Here is a 24,596-nt window from a genome sequence, read left to right as displayed (position 1 = left end):
GGGACTCCAGGATCACGGACTGGGCCAAAAGCAGGTGCTCAACCTCTGAGCCACCTAGGTGTCCCCCAATCTGTTTCCTTGGCAAGATTGTATGACTATGGCAATAATAGGGCATGCAACCCAGGAGACCTGATGCCATCTAGTGCCCTCCAAACTTTTAGGTGAGGATAGGGCTGGTGAGCAATGCAAGGATGGCCAGAGGCTTTTTATCTTCATTCTTTCAAGGCAACTGAGTTTGGGAGGGGTATCATGCCAGGACTAGACAGTGATGATTTGGCTTGGGAGAACCCTGGCTGCCTGTCTTCTAGTCCAGGGTTTTTTCTTCCTTGAGACCCTGAAGGGATAGGGTCTGGGACTTGGAGTATCTGGAAGGACCTCAGACAGACTGGTACACATCTCCGTTAAGACCTCAGTCACTGGGAGTGGATGTGAACCCTGGATGTGTTGCAGGCTTAAGGCACACTTACACAAACACCTGACCCAACACCCTTGATTTGACTGCATTTTGGAATCGTTTGGGAGTTTTAAACTCTAATGCCAAGGCCCTTCCAGAGATCGGATTTAATTATTTTGGAGTGTGGCTTGGCTGTTTTAAAACCACAATGCCCAGCGAAGTTTAAGAATCATTGTCCCACAGAAGTCCTTATCTGGAGTCAGGGGCACCTTCACCTTCTCCAATCACCTGACCAGTGGCTCCTGAGCCACTGAACTTGGTTTTGTTTTTGGACTGCTGTAAGGAGGAGGGGCCTGAAAACTTCAGTCCTGCTGTCCCAGGAGGGCACGACTGCAGGCTAGGACCCGGGAATCCATCTCCAGACTCTGTCCCCCTGCGGGCTCCTCAGTCCGGGACGGGACAGGAAGTGTCCGGCAGAGGTGGGGTGGAGGTGATTGGCAGTTGGAGGCACCAATAGGCCCAGACCCCCTCCCTTTTCACCCCCGTCCCTCCATTGGTGCCTGGGCGGAGCCGCCCCCGCTGCTGGGGGCCCCGGGGCGGGAGGGAGTAGAGGCCGGGGCAGAGGGCGAGGGCGGAGGGCGCTGGCGGCGGAGGCCGCAGAAGGTGAGGCCTGGTGGGGCCGGCGGGAGTGAGAGAGGGAGCCTTGCCAGGAGAGGGCGGGGCTGGCTAGTGTACGCTCTGAAGGGCCTAGACTGACTGATGGACTGTCAGTGTGTGCGTGGGACTGTGAGGCTGTGTGTGACGCTGTCAGTGTGTGGACCTGTAACTGAGTGTCACTGGGTGCAGCTGTCAACTAATCTGGCTGCGTGTGTTCAGTGTGCATGTGGTCGAGGCTGCATGTGGCTGTGCAAGTGTGGTGGTTCTGTGTTTGTGTCAATGTGCAGTTTTGGGTGAGAGACTGAGTTGTGTGTTTGTGTGTGAGAGGGCCTGTGACCACATGGGGCATGTGTTTTGGGAAGATCTTTTTGGGGTTTAAGACTGTGTCCGTGTGAGAGTGGGTGGCTGGGTCTGTGTGTGTGTGTGTGTTTGTGTGTGGTTGTGTGACTTCAGCAGTAGCAGAGCCTGAGTGACACTTGTTTTATGTGTGGGTCCTGGGTCCTGTGTTAGAGTGTGTGAGTGGAGCTGTGTTGTATCTTGGGGACCAACTTCAGTGGTCAGTGGGACTGACCTTTCTACCTAATGTCCAGCAAAAATAGACCCATCCCAACACACGTGTCTGCCCTTCCTTTCTGTGCTCTAGAATCCCTGTCTTTAGTCTACTGCTCCATAGTTTGTTTCCCTATCTCAGTTTCCTTTTATTTTGCTCCCCCTACTACTATCTTCCTAGAGCTGTCACTCATATGCATCTCCTCATAGTTTTATCTCCCCAGGTATCTCTGTGTATCTGCCTGTCACATCCTTGGCATCTCTGTCTCTCTCTGCACCCCTATTCCTAGTTCCCCTGTTCACCTCTGTCTCTTTGGCTTCATGGGGGCCTGGAGCAGTGATGAAATGTGGGATCTGCTGTGTTAAGAGCTCCTTGGAAGATGGGACTTAAGCCATTATGAGGATTTGCTTTTAGGGAGTGCTGTGACCCCATCCCCGGGGGCAGAGTGCTAAGTATATGTGTTTCTGTTTGTGTGAGGGTATGAGTCTGAGTGAGGATGTCTGAGTGTATCCATGTGACTGAGTGGCTATATCTGAGAGTGTGTATCTGAGGATAAGTGTGGGTCTTGTGTATCTGGCACCAAGGGACCAAAGGCATTTCCTGGTGCTGGGGCCCAAAGAGTGGAGGGGGGAGGTAAGAAATGGCTGGAACGTCAGGGGCGGAGGGACTGGACTCCGGATTTTCTTTATACCCCCCAACCTGGGCCTCCCTTTTCCTCAAAAAACAGCTAGCTATGCCCTAAGGAAATATTTGCTGGGGAGTAAAAAGAGTGGAGGCGTGAGTCTGCGTCTGATTTTTCATTTGGTTATGTCCACGTGTGTTCAAGGGAGTGTCTTTTTGTTGACTGTGCCTAGTGAGTCTATGCATGAATGTGGCTGGGTGAAAACATAGGGAATCACTCCCTGACGGGGACATAAGCAGCCCTCCTTTCCCTCTTGCTGGCCGTGGCTGTGCCTGTGGCTTCCTTTCCAGACTTTGGGGGAGGCCTCTTCCCTTCCCAGGGCCTCGGGTGGGAGGGGGGCGAAAGGGGAGGAGGGAGGAGGAAAGAGGGAGGTGGGGGCCTAGCTCAGGGCGGCTGAGCTCTAGGGCCCAGAGGGGCGGAGGAGGGAAGGGAAAGGAGGGGATGATTCTGGGGTCCCAGAACTGAGTGGAGCTGAGACGGGTGCTGTAGCTGGTGGGAGGAAGTCCTGGAGGCCATGGACATTCAGCCACTGGGATCACAGAGGTAGGGTGGGGCTCAACAGGGTAAATGTTGCTGGGGTACGGGGTGGGGGGGAGGGGGGAAGCCATTAGACACATTCAGACAGATACACAGACACATGGACGCCCTTGTTCTGCTCTACTTGGGAGGGGTCTATGCTGTTCCTCTTCTGGAGCCCTTGCCTGCCTGGCTCTTTCCCTATCTGCTACTTTTCTTGTCCCCATGGCCACTTCCCCACTGCCTTTCTTATTTTGCTCTTCTCCCATCCAGAATCCCTCTCTCCTAGCATCCCCATAAGCAGTGGTTACCATACAAAAGACTTGGTTACCTCCTTTGCCTTTCTAGTTCTGTCCTAGCCCAGCCCTTCCCTCACTGAACCCCTACCACCTCCCAATCTTGACCTTGGAGCATCTCTTGGTCCTGTGGCCTCCACCCCTGGTCCCCTTTCCTGCAGGCTTCTAGATCCTTCAGCCTCTCTCCCCTCCCCGACACCCTGTCTCCATCTCCTGGCTGCTTGCCCACCCCCAGCCTCTGGCAGCAGCCAAGGCATCTGGATCTGCTTAACTCTGCAGCTTCAGCCTGCACCCTAGCCCCATCCAGCCTCACAGGCTTGAGACCAACAAGATTCCAGAGTCAGGCCCAGATGAGTGGCCCAAGGAGCCAGGCCCAGGAGAGAAGAGACCTGGCAGCCAGAGGAGGGCTAAGCCTCCTGGTAGGAATATAGCAGGGGCTCAGACCCACGGTGACAGGCCCCCACCCAAGGTTGGTGAAGGCTGTCTCAGGTAATCAGAGGCAATGACTAGTCCTGGGCCAGGTGGGGGTAGACACTGGAATTCCCAACAGCTGGGTTGGAGGAGTTAATGGGAGTAACTGAGCTGGTGCCAGCACTTGGTGCCAGGGGTGGGCGCCAAGGGTGGTGTTTGTGTGTGTGGGGGGGACTGCTGGCACAGCCTGTCGCCTCCGGCTTTTGTTCTGGGCCCTAGGCCCAGAGATGGAGGGTGTGAGTGCGCATGTGTGTGTGTTTGCATGTATGCACACGCAGCACTGGGTGTATGGTGGAAAAGGGGACCTTAGATCAGATCCCCTGATGTTTTCAGATATCCTTACCCCATGTGGTACCTAAGTTTTCTTCCTAGAAAGTCCAAGTTTAGAAGAGGAGGAGGCAAAAAAAAAAAAAAAAAAAAGAGGAGGAGGCAGGCTTTAGCCTCCCATCTGGGAATGGGGGATTGCTGACCTTACCTTTTTCCCCACAGATGAGCAGCAGCTGCTCAGGGCTGAGCTGGGTCCTGCTGGCCGTGGCTGTAGCCCTGGTGTCCGCTGTCTCCCCCTGTCCCCAGGCCTGGGGCCCCCCAGGTGAGAAGAATCCTGCTATATGATGCTAACTCTGACTTTTGACTTGCCATCCTCACTGTGACCCTTTCCATGCCTAATCTGTGGCCCCCAACCCCTAACATCCAACCTGACAACATCCCCTCTCTACCCTGTCTTCTAACCTCTGTTTCCAGATTATAACATGATGCTTTGACCCAATGACCCCATCCAGGGCTTAAGAGTCTGACCCTTATCCTGTCATGCTTGCTAATTGGGGGCTTGGATGGGAGAGAGGGAAAGGAAGAGCATCTCCTTAAAAGTGCCCTCCACAGGGGTCCAGTATGGGCAGCCTGGCAGGTCCATGACACTGTGTTGCCCTGGAGTGACTGCTGGGTAAGTGCCCCACCTGCCCATTGGCATTGGGCTGACAGTCATGACCCTTTCTTGACTCTGTCCAGTCCTCATGCTCCTCCCATCCTTGCCCCTGTGTCTATAATCCTCACCTCTCCAGATATCCTAACTCTCAAACCATCCTTATTCAACAGAAAATTTTAACCAACATGTATTGAGCACCTGCTGAGTCCCTGGTCTATTCTAGGCTCTGGGATCCAGCAGTGCACAAGCCTGGCAAGATGCCTGCCCTGGCAGAGGTTACATTCTAGTAGGACAGACAGATAATAAGCAAATACAAATCTTGCCGGGTAGTGGTAACTGCAGGGCAGAAAATCAAAGGAAAGTGATATGGAAGATGATAACTGATTGGTTACTTTTTATTGGTAATCAGGGAAGGCTTCTCTAAGGAGGTGACAGTGAAGCTAATTTCTGAAGGTCAGGAAAGAGGCAGACACGCACAGGTCGAGGTACAGGCATTCCTGACAGAGGGAACAGCTAGTGCAAATGCCCTGAGGTGTGAATGAGAGAGAGGCAGAGACACAGGCAGAGGGAGAGCAAGCTCCCTGTGGAGAGCAAGCTCCCTGTGGAGAGCCCAATGTGGGACTCGATCCCAGGACCCCAGGATCATGACCTGAGCCAAAGGCAGACGCTCAACCACTGAGCCACCCAGGCGTCCCGAGTTCAATACTCTTGAATAGCAAGATCAATGTGACCGGAGGGTAGTGGGGAGGAGAGGGAGGAGCTGAAGAAGGAAAGGAAGGCAAGGGCTAGGTCACCAGGGGCTTTCTCAGCTCCTGGACTTAAAGGACTCTGGGTTTTATTGCAAGCACAGTGAGGAGCCAATGGAGAGCTGTGGCATGGCTTACGCTTTAAATCTTCCCTCTATCATCACCTCATCTCACCCCCAGGGCTCCGGTGTCCTGGTTTCGGGATGGGGAGACAAGGCTGCTCCAGGGACCTGACTCTGGGCTAGGGCATGAACTGGTCTTGGCCCAGGCAGACAGCACTGACGAAGGCACCTACATCTGCCGGACCCTGGATGGTGCACTCGGGGGCATTGTGACCCTACAGCTGGGCTGTGAGTTGGGGAGGGAGTGTTGGGTGGCAGTGATGAGACAAGGCAAGGCACACCTGAGGGAAACTAGGCCCTGAGTAAGCCTTCTAGGATGGGAAGGACCTGGGGACTTCTCAGACTCCAGTTGCACCTTCTGCCTCTAGACCCCCCAGCCCGCCCTGTTGTCTCCTGCCAAGCAGCTGACTATGAGAACTTCTCCTGCACTTGGAGTCCCAGTCAGGTCAGCGGTTTACCCACCCGCTACCTCACCTCCTACAGGTGTGTGCATGATCGGGTATGTGTGCCTCTACATTTGGGTGTACAGGCACAACATGGGTATGGGAGGCATTGAGGGAGATCCTGAGGAAGGCCTTAGAGAAGGGGAGGATTCTCATTTTCTTCCTGACCTCCAATGGCCCCCTCCCTGCCAGGAAGAAGACTGTACCGGGAGCTGATGGCCAGAGGTAGGATATAAGGGAGAGGCTGGGGGCTCCAGTTGGATCCCACAATAAGCATTGCCAAAGCTCAAGACCACATCCTGTCTCCTAGGATGAGTCCGTCCACAGGGCCCTGGCCATGCCCACAGGATCCCCCAGGGGCTGCCCGCTGTGTAGTTCATGGGGCAGAGTTCTGGAGCCAGTACCGAATAAATGTGACTGAGGTGAACCCCCTGGGGACCAGCACACGCCTGCTGGATGTGAGCTTGCAGAGCATCTGTGAGTACCCTCAGATCCTCACTTCAGAGACCCCAAATGGACTCCAGAGTACAAATAGCCTGATACAGAACCTCCCCCTGCTAGAGCTCCCTCTTGACACAGACCCCATTTTAGGACACAGTTTCCGTGGAGACTAAGAAACCAAAGAGATTGGAGCCCAGGAGGCACAGTTACCTCAGCCTCTAGAGGCTGCTGCCACAACCTCTCCTGGTTTCCTAGGCCACAAATCCTTCCAGGTACCTGGCCCCAGAGCTGCCTCTCAGCTTCTAGGCTCTGCGCTGACGGCCGTATCTCATGTCCGTATCTCATGTCCTCCTTACCCCAGTGTAAACCCTTGCTGGCTCCTCTTTCCTTTTTTTTTTTTTTTTTAAGATTTTATTTATTTATTCATGAGAGACACAGAGAGAGAGGCAGAGACATAGGTAGAGGGAGAAGAAGGCTCCATGCAGGGAGCCCGATGTGGGACTTGATCCCAGGATCCCGGGATCACGACCTGAGCCGAAGGCAAAGTAGACACTCAACTACTGAGCCTCCCAGGCGTTACCTCTCTTTCCTTCTGGTCTATATGTAAGAGGGGGGAACTAAAGCTCTAGCTAAAATTTAGACTCATTAATTTTCTTCCTTGAATGGAAAGTAGAATCATTCTAATTCACTAAACAAATAGTTCAAAAACCGATCTCCAGATCTTAGCTCATTTTTTACAAAAGATTAAACAAACAAACAAACAAACAAACAAACAAACAAATAATAGGAGCAGACGGAGAGGGACAAGCAGACTCCTTCTCTACGCAGAGCCTGGAGCCTGATGTGGGCCCAATCCCATGACCTTGATATCATGACCCAAGCCCAACCAACTGAACCACCCAGAGGCATCCCAACTCATTTTATAATGGGGATGACAGACAAGTACTGAGCCCAATGGATGATTAAGCTTAAGATTTCCCCAAACCCCTTGGAAGTACCTCCCTCAAAAAAAAAAAAAAAAAAAGAAGTACCTCCCTCAAGCACCTTTAGGCATACACCCACCTTCCCTTGGGAGGTGGTGAGGAAGGGATGGTTACCTGTTGACTGTCCTGACTTTGTGTCTCTACCACCCTCAGTGCGCCCTGACCCACCCCAGGGGCTTCGGGTAGAGTCGGTACCTGGCTACCCCCGCCGACTGCGTGCCAGCTGGACGTACCCTGCCTCCTGGCCCCGCCAGCCCCACTTTCTTCTCAGGTTCCGACTGCAGTACCGTCCAGCTCAGCATCCAGCCTGGTCCACGGTGAGGCCTGGAATGTGTCCCAATCTGGGGGCTCTCTGTTCTGCCTCTGGTTTTATGTTCCTGGTTATTCTGCATGGCTTTTTGGTACACTGGCAGTTCACCAGAGCCCTGTCACCTCCCCTAGTAGAGTGGCCTCCATGGGTGAGCCTTTGTGAGGGGTGCTGGGGTTGCAGCAGGGCCCAAGAGGCCTAGTCTCTGCCCTGTGGGGCTGTTACTGATGTAAATCCATCTGTGGGAAGATAGGAGTGGCTTTTTACAAATAACATTTCTAGGGAAAGGAGTGCCTGGCACCCAGGGGCACAGCCTCAGACAAACATTCATATACCCAGATAAGAACAGCAGTAAATTACTCTCTCTGAAGTTGTTAAAGACTGGCTAACTGGCTAATATCGAGTCTGGGCAGCAGCTGCCTCAGAAAATGATCAATATTTTTTGAGCATTGTCTGCCCACCAGGCACCATACTATACATTTTACATGCATTATCTTATTCAGGTATATTCACCTCTATTTTACAAATGAAGAAACCAAGGTACAGAGCAGCCCAAGGTCACTCAGTAAATGGTACAGCAAAGATTTGAACCCAGGCAGCCTGATGACACACCCTGTCTATATAACTACTGTGCACTTTTGTCTTCCAAAAACTAGGTGTAGATCTGACACCACCAGCCACCCCACGTGAGGCCCACATGGCCCCACCAGTCTGACAGGGATAGAACTGGGAGGAATGGGTACTCTTTGCTGACTGAAGCTGGGGGCAGATAGGCTTAGCCTTTACAACCTGGATAATGGGCCAAGGTACCATCTTCATTCCCAGGTAGAGCCGGCTGGATTGGAGGAGGTGATCACGGACGCCGTGGCTGGGCTGCCCCATGCTGTACGGGTCAGTGCCCGGGACTTTCTGGATGCTGGCACTTGGAGTGCCTGGAGTCCCGAGGCCTGGGGAACTCCAAGTACCGGTGAGAGACTGAGCCCACGGCATGGGCAGAGGGCCCATCCCACAGCATCCATTGGCTGGACGGGTGTGCGAATAGGCTGCATGTACATGTCCTGCCACACAGGCGTGGCAATTGAGGTCTTGGTCTTTAGCCTTGGTTGCCTGCAGCCACACCCCGGGTTAAGCCCTTCCCCTCAATCTCTACCTCTGTTAAGTCCCCAGAAGCTGGCTCTACCCTTTCAGCTTCCACCTCCTGGGCATCCATGTTCAATCCAGGCCCTGGCCTCACCTGGCAGGCCCTGTCTTCCTCTCCCAACCTGTGTGGACAATTTTCCTCAGGTTTTGCCTTCCTTCAGGGTCCCTACCGAAGGAGATACCAGCTGGGGGACAGCCACGGAAGCAGCTGGAGGAGGAGCCTCAGGCAGACAGCCCCACTCCCCCCAGGCCCTCACTCTTGCCAGACCCACGGCCACTTGGTAAGCTTGGACAGGTAAACAAAGGTAGTATAGGACAGGAAAGCCCCAGAGAGAAAGGGTTTAGTCAGGCAGCCTTACACTGACAGTAGCATGTGACCTTCCTCAGACCAGAGAGATCCCTTGGAGCAGATAGCAGTGCTGGCATCTTTGGGAATCTTCTCTTTCCTGGGACTGGCAGCTGGGGCCCTGGCACTGGGGCTCTGGTAAGTAACTGCCATTGGTCCCTCAAATTCTGATCCCACACAGATGTTCTGATACCCACAGACCACACCTATTCCCACCCTTCATGATTTCCCAGTGAAACTTTCTGATTCTGGAAAGATCCCCCCCACCCCCCCCTCCAACTCCCATTATTTTCACTGATTTCTCTCCCAACACTTTACTAATATACTGTTTTGGAGGAGACAGAGGTGCCCTGCATTGTCAGGGAGACAGCTGCCTTTTTGTGCTCCAGGCTGAGACTGAGACCAGATGGGAAGGCCGGACCCCAAAAACCTGGGTTCTTGGCTCCAGTGATTCCAGTGGACAAGCTTCCAGGTAAGTAGGATATCTAGGAGTTTGGACTCAGAGATGTGTGCCCTCATTTCAAGTGTCTGGATTAAGAGCCAGATGCTCTAGTCATTATAAGGATGTTGGGGAATCAGTTGGGTCACTTCATTCTTATGTGTGAGCTCAGGGATGGACCTTTCATTCTTGAGTCCTTGGGCTCAGAGTGGGGTCTCTTCCTTCTCTCACATTGTACTGGGGTTCCTAGATGGGCCCCCCTCATTTTCAGGGTGTTAAGCTCAGAGCTGGATATCTATCCTGATTCTTGGGGTATCTTAGATCAGACCTGGGTCTCCTCCCTCATTCTTGATGTACCTGGGCCTAGAACTAGGAACACTTCTTCATCTTCAGGGTGTTGGGATTTAATTAGAGCTGGGCTCCCCTATTCATTCTTGGATTGTTGGGCTCAGAGCTGGGTCCCCTCCCTCATTCTCAGGGTGTCTGGGCTAAGATCTAGTCCTATTATCTCCCTTGATTTGCCTCCTGCTTCTTCTAGGAGCCCCAAACCTGTAGATGACCCAGGAGGGCTTCAGCTGATTCCACCTATAACTCTGTCTTGCTGGTGTGGATGGACAGACAGATAGAACCCAGGCAGAATAGTAGATCCCCATGGAGGCAGGGGGGCGGGAATGGTCTCAGCGCCTATTTCTATCAGATTTTTCGAAACTTGCCAGCTGAAAGGTGCCTGGACTTCTCATTTCATCTCAGAGTTGGAGGTCCACCTGAGGAATGTGTGTAGATATGTATGTTTGTGTCCATGTGTGCCCATGTGTATGTGAAATAGGAACATGTGTTCTCCAAATGTATGCATGTAGGTGCCTGGGGAGTATCTGTGGCTCCTTGGCGCTTGGCTTTGCCCCTGGAGGGGTTTGTGAAGATGTGAATAAAGAGAATGAAGAGGTTCTTCTGTTTATTGACATGTCTCCCAGTTTCAGAGTCAGGGCTCACAGGAGAATGCACAGAAGTTGGAAACCACAGTAAGAAATTGTTGTCCAATGCTGCTTTATTATTTTGGCTGGTGGGGGCCCTGGTCCATTTTCCCTGTCAGCCCCAAATTCAGGTTAGGCAGAGTCCCCTGGAGCCTCCTCCCTTGGCGCTCAAACCACCGAGCCAGGCTGCGATTCTGAGGGTGGATGCAGACACTGCGTCGAGACAGGTGAAGCCTGGGGAAGGAAAGGTCCAAAGCCAGTCATAGCTTGGGGATGAGCTTAGGGGTCCAAAAGTTAGGGCAAAGGCTAGATGAAAACCCGAGTCAGCATCAGAATTAGCAACTGGGGTTGGGGTTGGGATCAGCATCAGGTGTGGGGACTGAGGTCAGAGTCAGGGGTCAGTATGAGGGGCCGGGGCAGAGCTCACACGAAGGCCTGGAGGTGACAGTCCCCATTGGCTTCCTGCAGTTCCACCCGGATGACCCTCCTCAGTAGCTTGTTCGAGAGTGGCTGGCGGTAGAGCTGAGTACAGCAGGTAATGCTGGGTGGCAGTGGCAGTGCTAGGGGACAATGGGGCCATGTGTTTTAGAGGGCTCCTGACCCAAAACCCTGCAATCAGCCGGAGGAAGGACTTCCCGGGTCCCTTTCCCTCCATCCCATTCAAATCCAGGGCAAATCCCTGGCCTTCTAGACCCCCTAAGCACTCACCTGCTCCAGGGTCTGGGCTTAGTAGCAACAGTAGCAGCAGGAGGCTGCTAGTAGATGATGGCCCCTTCATGCTTCTCAGCCTGGATACTTCTCTCTCCTCCTCCTCTCCTACCTTTTATTTAGGTGCCTTTTACCTGAGGCACCAGATGAGTCAGAGGCAGGTGAAGATGTATTGCTCATCCTGTGACATTCCTGGGCCCTAATTGCCACAGACCCCTTCCTCTTCTAGGGCTGCCATTTCCCATGGCTTCTAGACAGAGAAGCTGGAGAGAGGGGTAGTGCATGATATGAAGACTGATGGTGCAGTGACCAAGTAAGGGTACCTAGGTATCCACAGTGGCATCCAATGATGGATATTCACACACACATACCCACAGTCACACTGAATCACACCTCAATCACTCAGTCAACCTTACATGGTTAGACAACCAAAGACAGAATCACAGAGCCCCAGTTGTACTCAAAGTCCCATTCCCACAGTTGTGTCTTCATAATCATTCAATCACACAACTATACGAACACACACAAATTCTGATAGGCAAATTGTGGGCGGGGTGGGAATAGAGGGCAGGCCGGCACCAACTTGTCTTCATCTTCCCCCCTCTACTTCCTGCCCTAGCCTGCCTGTCTTATCAGGAGAAATTGATGGGAAGGGGATCCCTAAAGCAAGCCCTTTTGGCTGAGGATGAGTCTTGGCTGGGACAGTCACATCCAGAGTGAGAAGCTGGGTCCTACTACTAGGGTAACTTCGGGATGTTGAGGAGTGGGCTGTTTTCCCCAAGGAGATGAGACAGGGAGGAAGGATGGAGTGGGTAAGGTGGGAAGATGAGAGAAGATAAAGTTCTTTGGTGCCAGGTTGCTGCTGTCAAACAGACTCAAGAAATCTTACCTTCCTGTCTAGTCCTGTCCCAGAAATGCCAGCCTCTTGCCAGCAGGGGCCTGGAGTTTCCAGAATCAATCCTGGCTTATTGAGACATCAGACTCAAGAGCTTAATTACCTCTCTTTTGTTCTATTCAAATTCCTCTCCCTGGTCCCAGGTCCCAGGTCCAGTAACACACCCCTCAGCCCCAACCTAACCCTTATACATTATGCATCCCATCCTCTTGCTAAAACCCCAACCTCTTTATGTCTTCCTGTCTCTTCTCTCTTTGATCCCATTCCCAGGCCTCACTCTCTTCTTCCCCTGACTCCCTAAAGCAAAAGTCTTCCTCCTCCTCTGTCCTTTCCAAAAAGCTGGGAACTACCTATGGTGGGGCAAGCTGCTAAGTTTTGTGCCCCTGGCACCTTGAAGAATTTCCCACTCCTGGTCTGGGGATTTCAACCCTCAAGTCTTCCTCTGTGTTTGAAACATAAACTGAGTCATAACCCAGAAATCTAGACCTTGTCTGGTTGTTGCCAGGGTGCCTTCTGCAGCCTTCTGCTCTGTGGCCAGCTATCCACTAGGGGCAGGCCTTCTCTTGAGATGGGGACGCAAACCTATTCTGGGCATCTTTGTGCTGCAGGGCTGCTGAAACAATCAGGAGAGACCATCAGTTTCAAGAGTTAGAACTAGTCCCCCACGCATGCTGGGAAGCCCACTCAAGCTTCTCCTTCCTGTCCAGGGTGAGGCTTGAAGGCCTTTTCCTGGAGTTTGTCTTGGGGATACTCAGGAATTCTGACAGTGTCCTGCTATGGTGCAGGCCCAGGGCTGGAGAGGGTACTCCACTTTTGACAGGTGTAGACAAGGAAATGGCTCAAGAGCATGGATCCATCCTTGAAGGTGGCTGCAACCCAGAGGTCACTCATCTTTAACTGCTAATACCAGAGGCCTTAGCGTCTCTCTCCTACCCTCCAGTCTGGATTTGTGCCCCAAAGCTTGGGTGCAGCTTTTGAGGTGCCATTTACTTATCACAGATCTCCATCAGCTGATTGTCTGCTACATACTTTGTGGTATTCCTGGACCAATCAGTCCAGATACCAGGGAAGGCAAGAATGAATTCTTCTGGGTTATGCACCCATCTCTCCCCTTTGGCTATTCCAAAAATAGGGCCAAGTCTTCACCGCAGCCGCAATCTGCTGAGGCAGGGGCAGCCCCCAGGCTGAAAGTTAGCTTTGCCCCCACCCATAAACAGGGCCTTCTCTTTAACTTAATTTTCTGGTGCCTTTTCTGGTGCTGGACCCAGTCCCTAACTGAAAGCAGGCCCACTAGGAGGCCCTCACCCTCAGCACTTTAGGAGCTAGAGGGTCTCAGGTCAACTAGGTGACAAGACGGAAAGGGGTGGCAGGGAGCCATGGCCTTTGGGTTTTCCTAGAGACATAGCAAAAACTGCTAGGTAAGCTGATGCCAAGTATCTTTAAACCTGGGAAAGACTGGGAGAGTCAGAAGTTGCAGTATTTAGGAAAGATCTCCAGCAGTCCCAAGTCAGTCTCCTGTGGCAGGCTGAGAGAGTCAGCGTCTAGGAATCTTCCCCTCCTCTCACAGCCTACTTTCTACAACTCTGGGCTTAAAATAGTTTATATTCACTCTCATTAAAAGATTCTCCAGACCCTTGGCAAAGTCCCGTCTAGGAGGAAGGTGGAACACATCGACGTGGGGATAAGGCTGGGAGGAAGAGTGGGACAGGGCTATTTAGTTCCTTGCACATAGGCTATTTACAGCGAAGTGTGTGTGTTTGGAGGGGATAAGAGGGGTTAGGTGGCAGAAGGCAGTCAATGACCATAATGGGAGGCCTGACACTGATGAGGGATCCTTAGTAATAATGGGGGCCTGGATAAGGAAGGGCATCTATCAGGGGGGGGAGGCCCTGTAAGTAACGAAAAGCAGGCGTGTGGAGGGCCTCCCAGCCCGAATGGTGGCAGCGGCGACAGAGTCAGGAGGGCAGCACGGTGGCTTCGGTTTAAATCTTTAATGCACCGGCTGGCTGGGCAGTGGCGGTGGGGGTGCGGCGGGGGAGGCCGCGACCCGAGCGCTGGGGGGCAGGGCCCAGGCCGCTTGACAGACAGCTCATCAGGCCTCGCAGAGGCTCCAGCTTCTGCTCCCGGGGATGCGCCGAGCTGTGGGGCAATCCGACACCGGCATGAGGCAGGGATGGGACTCCCGGGTTCCCCCCATCCACCCTCCAGAGGCTGAGCCTCGTATGCCCCGGGCGGGCCCGCGGTGTCGCAGCCCCCTCACCTCCTGTCCCTCCGCCACATGCGCAGCCAGGGGAAAAAGTAGAAGCAACCCCAGTAGATCCTGCGGAGAGAAGGCCGGGCGGGGCGGGGCGGGGCTGACCCACAGACTCCGCCGCTCCGCCGCCTCGCCCCCCTCTCGCAAGGCTCCGCCCCGCCCTTTAGAGGCGGTTCCCTCCGCAGCCCCCGCCCCCTGAGGGGCCCCACGCCTCCCGCCCGCGGAGAACTTGCGCCCTCCCCCCACCCCAGAGCGGCTAGGTTCCTCCTCCGCAGAACCCGCCTCCACTCACTCCTCCTCCGCCTCCAGCGCCACCTCGTATCTCCTCAATCCCGACATGTCCAGGGCTCCGAACGTCTCCTGCGGAGCGGCATGATTGGATCAAGGATTCCCCAACCCCGGGTCCCCTTCTCTGTCATTCTCAGGACCGGTCTGACCTGTTCTCAGGTAATCTGAGGCAGGTGCCCCCGGGAAGCCTCATGCCACATTGGGACAGGGTGGGATTGAAGAATTGGGAGGCACCAGACGTTAAGGAATTAGGAGGTCGGTCACCTCGGGGGCCTGGGGCATTTAGGGGGGCAGGTCGAAAGGCTCTGCGGTCATGGACCTGGGATATTTGGGGCCCTGGGTGAGGATTTCGGGAGCTGGGATCACCTGGAGGGGGGCTGAGGGGTCGGCGCAGCCTAAACTCCCGCCCTCCCTGGCTCCACCCCGGAAACAGACCGTTACCGTTACGTCATAGGGACTCCGTCGCGCACCTGGGGTGGGGCTTGCCTATTACCCGGAAGGGGCGAAGTCTGAGCGCTTCTGCAGAGGAGGCGGGGTCAAAGTGTCACGTTGGAGGTGGAGCCAGGGCCATCTATCGCTAAAGGGGCGGAGTCAGCCCCTTATTACTAGAATGCGGACAGAGCTCAGGACTCTCTGCGAGAGATAGAGTCAGATTTTGGAGCTTTCTTCCTGGAAACCTCAGCTGCAGGCAGCAAGATAAGAGCTTTGGGACGTTATCCAGTACTGTTTTCCTTGTCCGCTCTCCTCTTTCTTTGCCCTCTGCCCTGCCATTTGTATGACCCCGGGCTGAGGAGGAATAGGTCTCCAGAGAGGGCCCAGCCCAGATGGAGCAGACTACAGAAGTACTTGATGTGTGAGTGGCCTTGGCCAAGTCACTTAATGGCCAGAGGGTCACAGCCCTTTCTCTCTGAGCTGAAATTTATCTTCCTGTGACTTATGTCCCTACATTCATTCATTCAACAAATGTAACTGGCTAGGAATGGGTATACAGCAGTAGAGAAGACATCATTACAGTAAACATTAGCACACTGGTTGGAGGCAATAGAGGGTGCTCCAATAGAGCCCAGAGAGCGCAATTAACCCTGTGTAGGAGGTTGGAAATAGCTGCCCCAGTTAGTCTGCAGAGGGAGGAAGAGAGCCTTCTGGCTGGACTGTAGGGGAGAGAGTGGCCAGAAATAAGGGAGGTGCAAGTTCCTTCATGCTGAAGTGTGGAAAACGGATACAACTACTCTCTCCCCCCATCCCACCTTTCTCCTTCTACGTCTCTTTCTGCATGGGCCACAAATGAGATTGCAGACAGATCCATGGGTACCAGCAGGGCTTTATTGGAAGCATTGCAGTCTGAGTGTGGAGAAGAAGCTACGCTTCTGGCACACTCATCCCTGCTCACACACTCACACTCACATTGACATTCCAGGCCCTGAGGTGACTACGTCAGGTCTGGTGCAAAGTTGCTGGAGGCCTGGTTTCCCTTCTGATCTTTGGTTCCCCAGGGCTGCAGTGATTCACATCCCTTCTCTCAGACATACCACTCCTTCTGGGGCTGTCATGGGCTAACTGCTGTGGCCCTTGTTCTAGGGGAGGAAGGAGATTCAAGGTCATGGGTTGGGGTCTTGGGCAGGGGCTCTGAGGGAGGAGGCAGGGCTGGGGAGGGCTGGGCTTGCCTTTGCAGAGTTCTTCTGCAGTCTCCGGATGATGCGGTCCACCCAGGGCTGGTCTGGAGGTGCACAGAGCTGGCGACCCTTCAGTGTGGTGAACCTGGAGTCAGAGGTCAGAGAGAACACAGTCCTCTCAGCATAGTAAACTTGGAATCAGAAGGAATGGAACATCCTGTAACCCAGCTTCCTGGCAGGCCCTGGTGTGAGGGGCAGAGGCTGAGGACCACATCTGGGAACCTGTTTCAGGGGCTTCCTTGTGGGGAGGAGCTTGGCAAGGAGAAGAGAAGTAAGATGATGAGTGGAGGCCCAGGTGATGGAGGAGGTGATTGGGAGGGGAAGAGACTGGTTACTCTTCAGTACCCCTATCCCAAGACAACAGTACCCTGCAGCCATCATTGAGAAGGAGATAGGAACAAAAAGTCACCAAAAATGTTCCTGGGAATTGGATATTGGTTATTGGCATCACTCAGAGCTGGAGGGGGGGAGGTGGTGGTAGTGTAAGGGTTAGGGCTTGAGGGACTTTTAGGTGGGAAGACCATGGCCCTGACTAGAACTCAGGATGCCTCGTGCCCACTGCCTATAGCTTTAGTGATCCTCTCTTTTCCATCCTTGTGCACCATCCTCTTCTTCCTCTGGAAACCTAGGCTAAAGAAGGTAGAGCCTCTAAAGAGAAGGGCAGTCAGAGGCCCCAGGACTCATCCAGGTACTGACACAGGACTGCCAGGGGCACAGGCACATCTATATCACCCGGGTACACACATGGGACATGGGCACATTCACACCCCACAAGTCTGTGTATAAATTGCAGAGGAATCTGCACAATGCACAAGTATACCGACAGTACACAGGAACACATATAATCATAGGGGCACACCCATTTGGCACATGTACACTCTCAGGACACAGACACACTTGGACCTGAGTGTTGATCTGAATGCACAATCTGCTTCACAGACTCCCCTTCTCTGCCCCTCATTACCTTACCATTTCACTCCTTTCCCTTTCCAGGGGAGACCAAGAAATCAGTATGCTGAGAAGAGGAGTGGTGCTGTGCAGGAGACCATGGAAGACAGAGAGAGATGGACAAATGGGTAGAATCTTTAGAAGCAAGTGTGGGTTGCAGGAGTCCTGCCTGTGTGGAGCTTGTGTGAGACTGTGAGACTGGATGGCAGAGAGTGAGCGGAAGAGTGATGGTGAGGGTGAGGGAGGCCATGATAGTTCTATGAGTGTATGTGAGCCTGTGTGAGGTTGTAGCTATCTCTCGTTTATGGCCTCCTGAAGCTTTCATTTTTTATATCCAGAAACTTCTTCCCTTCTGTTGTGTAATAAAGAATTTGACTGGTCTTTGCCTCTGATTTCTGAGAGGGAGACTTAAAATCTTTGAATTTCCTCAATAATAGGAATGCCTTTGTTATTCATGAGCCCCTTGGATTGTCATACCTGAGTTTATGCTAAGAGATGAGGTGGCTTAGTATCATCTGGGGAATGGTCACAAGAAAGATGAACCATGTCACTGGAAAGTTGGGGCTTTGAGCCTGCCTAACCTCTGGGAACGGGATGGACACTGGATATTGAGTTCAGTCAATTCAATCCTGCCTACATAATGAAATCTCAATAAAAACTCTGGATGCCAGAGCTCGTAGAACTTCCTGGTTGGTGAACACATTGATGTGCCAGGAGGGTGGGGCTTAATGTGTCCCAATGGGATTAGAGCATGAAGCTCTGCATTTGAGACCTTCCCAGACTTTGCTTTGTGTGTCTCTTCATTTGGCTGTTCCTGATGGATATCCTTTATAAACAACTAATTATAAGTATAGCACTCCTGACTCTCATATGAGTCATTCTAATGAATTATTGAAGCTGAGGGATCATGGGAACTCCCTGGGCTTGTAGCCAGTTGGTCAGAAATGTTTGAGGCTTTGGGACCCTATAAGCGGGGACATGTTGGGGACCATACCTGTAAACATGTGGAGTCTGACACTAATGGTAAGTGGTTAGTGTCTGAACTGGATTGGAGTACGTGAGTTGATAGAATACCTTTCTTTTTTCTTTTCTTTTTTTTTTTTTTTAAAGATTTTATTTATTCATGAGAGACACACAGAGAGAGGCAGAGACAGAAGCAGGCTCCATGCAGGGAGCCCAATATGGGACTCCATCCCAGGACTCTAGGATCATGCCCTGGGCTGAAGGCAGATGCTCAACTGCTGAGCCACCCAGGCATCCCGATAAAATACCTTTCCACTGAACATTTTACTTACTGTCTCTATCTAGAAGAATTTTCTATCTCTTCCGTAACTCCTCAGTAGCTTCCTTACTTCATTTCCCTTCTTTATCTTTAGCTCTGAGAATCTTAGTAAATCAGCAATTTGGACAAAGCAAGGTGTGTGTGTGGGATATTGGCACTTTCATCCTTAGGAGAATGTTTACAATGTCCTCTCCTGGAGGCATTTGAACAACCAGTCTCAAGGCTAGGGGTCAAGGCTTGGTTCCAGATTAGAGGTCAGAGTAAGAAATACTTCCCTTTCACAGGCTTCACCTCACCTCAACTCTTCTTTGTGCTTCGAAGATACCAGCAGGTGGGAGGAATGGGGAAAAAAACCCAGTTGGGTTCCCCAGATTCCCTAGAACAATGACAAGTAGCAAGATAAAACTGGGGAAATTCCCTTCTTGGGTTCACCAAGTCTCCCTAGGCCCATCACAGTGTCTTTGCATGTGTCATCTGAGAACTGATCTTCACTTGGACAAGTATTGCTAAAGGGAAAGTTTATTGGAAGCAGATCCAATTCCTGTATCACATCTGAGGACTCCAGGGTTTCACCCCCCTGACCCAGCCAGCACTGACCCTTTCCCCTGTTGACCCATTTTTCTATGCCCCAAGCTGAATCCAAGAGCGATAGTTTGAGTGGAACCTGGCCCAGAATAGGGGTGCAATTTTTTCTGCCTTCTCTATCATCCATCCATGTCTACCCATCTTTGTCTCTTTATCAGTCTATTTTTCTTCCATCTTTCATGTCTTTTCATATCTTCATTTCCATTTGTTCATGCATATGTTCAACCATTTTAATCCAGTCATCATCTATTAATGCATCTATTCATCCATCTACTAGTTATGTTAATAATAATTGTTGGTACTTGAGTGCCAGGCACCATGCTAAATTCTTTAAATTCATTGTCTCAAGGCAATTCCTGAAGTAGAGTGCTGTGGGCTATGTTTTTGTTCATGCAGACACTTCTATACTCCTTTTTATGATTTCTTTAGGGAACTCCCATCTCATGTGGTCTTGGTGAGTCTGTCAGCCACAGTACTCTCTCTGATCAGAGTACCCCATTTCCTGGCCACTGGGATATATTGAAGAATTAAGTATATGTTATAAACAGTTAGTTGGAGTTTTTTTTTAAAGATTTTATTTATTTATTCATGAAAGAGAGAGAGAGAGGCAGAGACCCAGGCAGAGAGAGCAGCAGGCTCCATGCAGGGAGCCTGACGTCGGACTCGACCCTGGGTCTCCAGGATCACACTCTGGGCTGAAGGTGGCGCTAAACCGCTGAGCCACCCGGGCTGCCCCTAGTTTGAGTTTTTTGTGAGATTTGATATTAGGAAAAAGAGGCCTCTTTATTTATTTACATTTTTTTTTAAAGATTTTTTTTACTTAAGTAATCTCTACACCCAACATGGAGCTCAAACTCACAATCCCCAGATCAAGAGTCACATGCTCTACCAACTGCACCAGTCAGGCACCCCAAAGGGTCTTTGTTTTTAGATTGTTCACTATAAAAATGTAGACTTGAGGCTTCCAGGGTTCATATTTTCTGCTGCTGGAAGAGTACCTATCTACATGAGGAATGAAGCCCCTAAAAATAATTAGAAATTAAGAGATGGAATTAACATCATTTGGATCCCTAGGACAGAAGTAGATTAAAATCTATTAAAAATTTTTTTTTTTGAGAGAGAGAGAGCGTGAGTGAGCATGAGTGAGGGGATGGGCAGAGGGAAAGGGGGAGAGAGAATCCTAAGCAGGCTCCGTGCCCAGCTGTGGAGCCTGATGTGGGGCTCAATCTCAAGACCCTGAGATCATGACCTGAGCTGAAATTGAGAGTTAGATGCTTAACTGATTGAGCTACCCAGGCACCCCTAAAATCTATTTTTAATGGACCTAGTTATGTAATATGACAATTTTAACTTTTTGCTTAAGCTACTTTAAGTTAGGTTTTTGTCATTTGCAATGGGAAGAGCTCTGAATAATAATTACTGTATTATTCCCATTTTACAGATGAGGAAACTAAGACCCAGAAAAATTAATTTTGACAAGTTTTCTCAGCTTATAAATGGCAGAACATTGGTATTTGGAGCAAACTCTGATATACTATGTAAATACATCCATCTACCTGTTCATTCATCTGTGCATCCATCCCATTCATTTATTTATTTGACTACCCAGGCCTAAGACTCCAAAGGTGATAAGCCTTGTCTCACTTACTAAATCCAATTCTGAGGCTGCTTTTGGATCAGGGGTTGGCAACCGTTTTCTGTATAGGTTCATTTGGTAAATATTTAAGGTTTTGTTGGCTGTACTGTCAACTGTAATGACTACTCAACTTTGCTGTTGTAGCCCCAAAGCAAACATAGGCAATATATAAAGGAACAGGAATGGCTGCATTGCAATAAAACTTTATTTACAAAAATGGGTGGCAGGCTGAATTTCTCCCATGGGCCTTATTTTGCCAATCATGGTCTGGATCAATATTTTTGGGAACATGAGTTGGGAGTGGGAATAAATATGCCTTGCATTTGTCCTTACCAATGAAGGAAAACAAGATTTTAATATTCAAACTCTTATGTGTGTGTCTGACTTTATGACCTTGGTTGAATGAGGGAAGAGATGATAGTATCCTCACCTGTAAAATAGAAATAATGTATATCTTGTGTACATGTGCCTGACTCACACTGGGCACTCAGTGAAGGTTAGGTCAATCCCGTTTCTCATTTATCACCTACCATGTATTACCAGTATCAGGAGACTTCTCTTTATGATATCCTGGATGCAGTGAGGACACTTCAACCTAGCTTGCTGAATTCAGGAATCCTGCTTCTAAGAATAAGCTTTCATACAAGTTGTATAGAGTCAGCTCTTGCAAAATCCAAATTTCTCTTTTAAAAAACTCTACTCCAACTCTTATCTGCACCATTTCACTGCCTAAAACCACTCTAAGTACCCGACAAAACAAAGAGCTCTCTAGTCAACAAGCCCTATTGGACCTAGAAGGAGTTTGGCTTCCTTTTATGTCACTCAGGATATCACCCTGTACCCCAGATGGCTTTTCAACCTATTCTAAACAAATACTGCTATCTAGGAGAAAAGATTGTGTCCATATGTATTTGTATGTCTTTGTGCCCATGACTGTGTGCGTGAAATCGTTTGTCTGATTTACCCTTGTGTTCATATTGTGATTATAAGATTAAATGTTTGTGGTATGGGGATGCCTGGGTGGCTCAGTGGTTGAGCGTCTGCCTTCGACTCAGGGCGTGATCCCGGAGTCCTGGGATTGAGTCCCACCTCGGGCTTCTTGCGAGGAGGCTGCTTCTCCCTCTGCCTATGTCTCTGTCTCTCTCTCTGTGTCTCTCATAAATACATAAATAAAATCTTAAAAAAAATGTCTGTGGTATGTTTTTTGATGTATATGAATGATTAACTATGTAACTGTGTATAAGCGGGTAGGACACATGTAAGTGGGGGTGTTGGCACTGATTTGTGTGTGGGTATGTATTCTGGTTGCTGTTCAGTCCATCGATTTGTGATTCCCACCCTCAGGGGCCCTGTAGGGAACATCTATTGTATAGGGAAAAGGGGTATGAGACTCCCAGCCTGGGTTCTCAACCTCCAGGGGCCTGTAGAGGGCGTCTAGTGTATACAGAAAATGAAAATGTGTAGCTCTTGGCCTGTGGAGGGGGGCTTTGGCCTGAGGAGGCTGGGCTGTCTTGTTCCAGAAAGGAGCTGGAAATGAGCAAGAAACCAAATGACTCAGCCCCTGAAAGTCCCTGATCCTGGGAAGGGGTCTGCCTCATACCCCATCCTTCTCCAAGCCTTCTGTCCATATCTGGAGGGTCCTGGCCCAGCCAGAGGGGCAGAACTTGGCCCTTCAATCTCAGAGCGTGGGTGGAACATTGTGTAGGACTTCCCGAGGTGACAGGACATCAGGATGGGGAGAAGTCTTGAGCAATAGTATACCCCCCTTTCCTGCCTCCTGCCCTCTGGAGCTTGAAATAACACCACTGCCAGGATTTTCTGAACACCCTTTCTCCTTCATTTCCTGCAGTTTGGGCTACTCCAGGCCTCAGGGTTCCTGGCTTGGGACAAGTGCAGAAAATAAGGGCCCCTGAACCCAAAATAGAAAGTAATCTACGTGGCTAGAGATGAAGAACCCTGGGGGGTAGAGGAGGCTGCATGGAGGAAGGATCTCTGTAGAGGATGTGTGAGGCAGGAGGGAGGAAATTACAGGTAGAATGAACAGCAAGTACAGAGGCTTAGAGGAGGGACAGGGGTTTGTGATTAATCCCTATGTAGGTGAGGAAGGGTAAGTGGTGAGAGAGGCTATGTGTATGTAGATAATACCTGGGGTACTTGTGGCACTTCCTCTTGGTGATGCCATGCCTAGTGGTCAAAGTTCATGGAAGACCCTTGTGACTTTTTTTTTAAAATTTTTATTTATTTATGATAGTCACACACACACAGAGAGAGAAGCAGAGACATAGGCAGAGGGAGAAGCAGGCTCCATGCACCAGGAGCCCGACGTGGGATTCGATCCCGGGTCTCCAGGATCACGCCCTGGGCCAAAGGCAGGCGCCAAACCGCTGCACCACCCAGGGATCCCAACCCTTGTGACTTTAATCAGGCAGGATCATTAGGGTCTATCTAGTATCCCTTGAGTGTGATGGTTTGGGTCTTTTTGCATCACAGAATGTCAACTAGGAGAAGTGCCAGTTGGAGGTAGAAGGATTGAGTCAGGAGGAAGTATGGTAAACATAATTCTAAAATTCCTGCCCCCTGGTGTGTATGTCTTATATCTCCTTGATTTGAGATTACCTTAACCTCTTGACCTGTGAATATGGTGGTATATCCTTCATGGGATTACATTATGATATATGACAAAATTGAGGGATTTTTGCAGATGTGATTAAGGTCCCTAATCAGTTGACTTTGAGCTCATCAAACGGGAAATTACCTTGGATGGGCCTGGCCTAATCAGTTGAGCCCTTTAAAAAAAGCATCTAGAGATAAGAAATAAGCAGCAGGCTTAAAAAAACAAAACAAAACAACTTAAAATGGAGTGCCTAGGGGCACCTGGGTGGCTCTGTTGGTTAAGCATCCAATTCTTAACTTCAGTTCAGGTCATGATTTCAGGGTTGTGAAATTGAGCCCTGCAGCTGGGCTCCGTCCTGACCATGGAGCCTGCTTAGGATTCTCTCTCTCCCTCTACCTCTACCTGCCCCCCTCTGCTCATGTGCTCAATCTCTCTCTCTCTCTCTCTCAAAAAGGGGCAGGGTGCCTGAGTGGCTCAGTCAGTAGAGCATATATGACTCTTGATCTCAGGATCGTGAGTTCAAGCCCCATTTGTGGTGTAGAGTTTACTTAAGAAAAAAGAAGGAAGGAAGGAAGGAAGAAAGAAGCAGCAGCAGATGCTCTCATGTTGACTTTGAAGAAGCAAACTGCCATTTGTAGAGAGGGCCATATGGCAGGCAGCTAAAGGAACTCAGCCTCAGTCCTACAAGCACAACTGCCAATACTTGGTAAGTTTGAAAGATAACTCTGAATCTGAAATAAAATTGCAGCCCTGGCTGACACCTAAGTTCAGTCTGGTGAGACCCTGAGCAGAGAGGACCCAGTCAACAGGTATCTAGATTCTTGACTCACAGAAACTGTGATAATAAATTTGGATTGTTCAAAGCTGCTAAATTTGTGGTGATTTGTTAGACAGCAATAGAAAACCAGTATGAGAAGGAAGTACATAATAAATGTCAGTTAAGCCCCAGGGCTAGTTTCATACCTACTGACTATAGCTTTTAACTGTATTTTCCTCCTGGTTTTGAAATGCCCCTCTTTCTTTAACTAACCTCTTTTCTTTCATCCTTTATTCCTTTTTTTTTTTTTTTAAGATTGTATTTATTTGACAGAGAGCACAAGTGTGGGGAGCAGGCAGAAGGAGAGGGAGAAAGAGACTGCCTGTTGAGCAGGGAGTGTGTTGGGGGGAGCCTTGATCCCAGGACCCTGAGATGATGACCTGAGCTGAAGGCAGATACTTAACCAACTGAGCCACCCAGGTGCCCCTATTCTATTATTGAAGATAGATAGTTGTGGTGGTATTATAACT

The 24,596-nt window shown here is 50.6% G+C and overlaps 3 protein-coding genes across 14 annotated transcripts; 1 reads left to right on the top strand and 2 right to left on the bottom strand.

Moving 5' to 3' along the window:
- The first annotated feature begins 734 nt into the window (after positions 1–734).
- IL11RA (interleukin 11 receptor subunit alpha) lies at positions 735–17,572 on the top strand. Of its 8 annotated transcripts, none has more exons than XM_072728057.1 (13): positions 735–873; positions 4,056–4,155; positions 4,446–4,506; positions 5,415–5,584; positions 5,725–5,839; positions 5,992–6,024; positions 6,110–6,276; positions 7,377–7,540; positions 8,356–8,497; positions 8,832–8,951; positions 9,058–9,154; positions 9,406–9,488; positions 9,994–10,400. In XM_072728057.1, the coding sequence occupies exons 2-13, from the start codon at positions 4,056–4,058 to the stop codon at positions 10,008–10,010; spliced, it is 1,269 nt and encodes a 422-aa protein (XP_072584158.1). In that variant the 5' UTR covers positions 735–873; the 3' UTR covers positions 10,011–10,400. The 8 variants fall into 8 exon arrangements, with proteins under 8 accessions (XP_072584158.1, XP_072584155.1, XP_025864710.1 ...); XM_072728054.1 differs by lacking the exon at positions 9,994–10,400 and adding an exon at positions 17,238–17,572 and having other exon boundaries at positions 855–873; XM_026008925.2 differs by lacking the exons at positions 735–873; positions 9,994–10,400 and adding exons at positions 951–1,057; positions 17,238–17,572.
- On the bottom strand, positions 10,483–13,759 carry CCL27 (C-C motif chemokine ligand 27). The gene is made up of 3 exons (XM_026008928.2): positions 11,135–13,759; positions 10,854–10,986; positions 10,483–10,660 (listed from the first exon to the last, which is right to left on the bottom strand). The coding sequence occupies exons 1-3, from the start codon at positions 11,202–11,204 to the stop codon at positions 10,504–10,506; spliced, it is 360 nt and encodes a 119-aa protein (XP_025864713.1). The 5' UTR covers positions 11,205–13,759; the 3' UTR covers positions 10,483–10,503.
- Positions 14,006–15,071, bottom strand: LOC112927529 (uncharacterized). Of its 5 annotated transcripts, none has more exons than XM_026008931.2 (4): positions 15,013–15,071; positions 14,576–14,643; positions 14,290–14,349; positions 14,006–14,168 (listed from the first exon to the last, which is right to left on the bottom strand). In XM_026008931.2, the coding sequence occupies exons 2-4, from the start codon at positions 14,620–14,622 to the stop codon at positions 14,012–14,014; spliced, it is 264 nt and encodes an 87-aa protein (XP_025864716.1). In that variant the 5' UTR covers positions 14,623–14,643; positions 15,013–15,071; the 3' UTR covers positions 14,006–14,011. The 5 variants fall into 5 exon arrangements, with proteins under 5 accessions (XP_025864716.1, XP_072584160.1, XP_025864717.1 ...); XM_072728059.1 differs by having other exon boundaries at positions 15,042–15,060; XM_026008932.2 differs by having other exon boundaries at positions 15,007–15,025.
- Positions 17,573–24,596: the final 7,024 nt, after the last annotated feature.

Source organism: Vulpes vulpes, chromosome 12 (assembly GCF_048418805.1).
Source record: "Vulpes vulpes isolate BD-2025 chromosome 12, VulVul3, whole genome shotgun sequence".
Taxonomy (NCBI): Eukaryota; Metazoa; Chordata; class Mammalia; order Carnivora; family Canidae; genus Vulpes; species Vulpes vulpes.
This window is presented reverse-complemented; position numbering and strand designations above follow the sequence as displayed.

Excerpts from the sequence above, each read along its gene's own strand:
- LOC112927529 (XM_026008931.2), bottom strand. The coding sequence starts at position 14,622 with ATGTCGGGATTGAGGAGATACGAGGTGGCGCTGGAGGCGGAGGAGGA. Across the intron at positions 14,350-14,575 it reads GCGCTGGAGGCGGAGGAGGA|GATCTACTGGGGTTGCTTCT; the intron begins GTGAGTGGAGGC and ends TTCTCTCCGCAG. Across the intron at positions 14,169-14,289 it reads ATGTGGCGGAGGGACAGGAG|CTCGGCGCATCCCCGGGAGC; the intron begins GTGAGGGGGCTG and ends ATTGCCCCACAG.
- IL11RA (XM_072728054.1), top strand. The coding sequence starts at position 4,056 with ATGAGCAGCAGCTGCTCAGGGCTGAGCTGGGTCCTGCTGGCCGTGGCT. Across the intron at positions 5,840-5,991 it reads CGCTACCTCACCTCCTACAG|GAAGAAGACTGTACCGGGAG; the intron begins GTGTGTGCATGA and ends CCTCCCTGCCAG. Across the intron at positions 7,541-8,355 it reads AGCATCCAGCCTGGTCCACG|GTAGAGCCGGCTGGATTGGA; the intron begins GTGAGGCCTGGA and ends CTTCATTCCCAG.
- CCL27 (XM_026008928.2), bottom strand. The coding sequence starts at position 11,204 with ATGAAGGGGCCATCATCTACTAGCAGCCTCCTGCTGCTACTGTTGCTA. Across the intron at positions 10,987-11,134 it reads AAGCCCAGACCCTGGAGCAG|CACTGCCACTGCCACCCAGC; the intron begins GTGAGTGCTTAG and ends ATTGTCCCCTAG. Across the intron at positions 10,661-10,853 it reads TGTCACCTCCAGGCCTTCGT|GCTTCACCTGTCTCGACGCA; the intron begins GTGAGCTCTGCC and ends TTCCTTCCCCAG.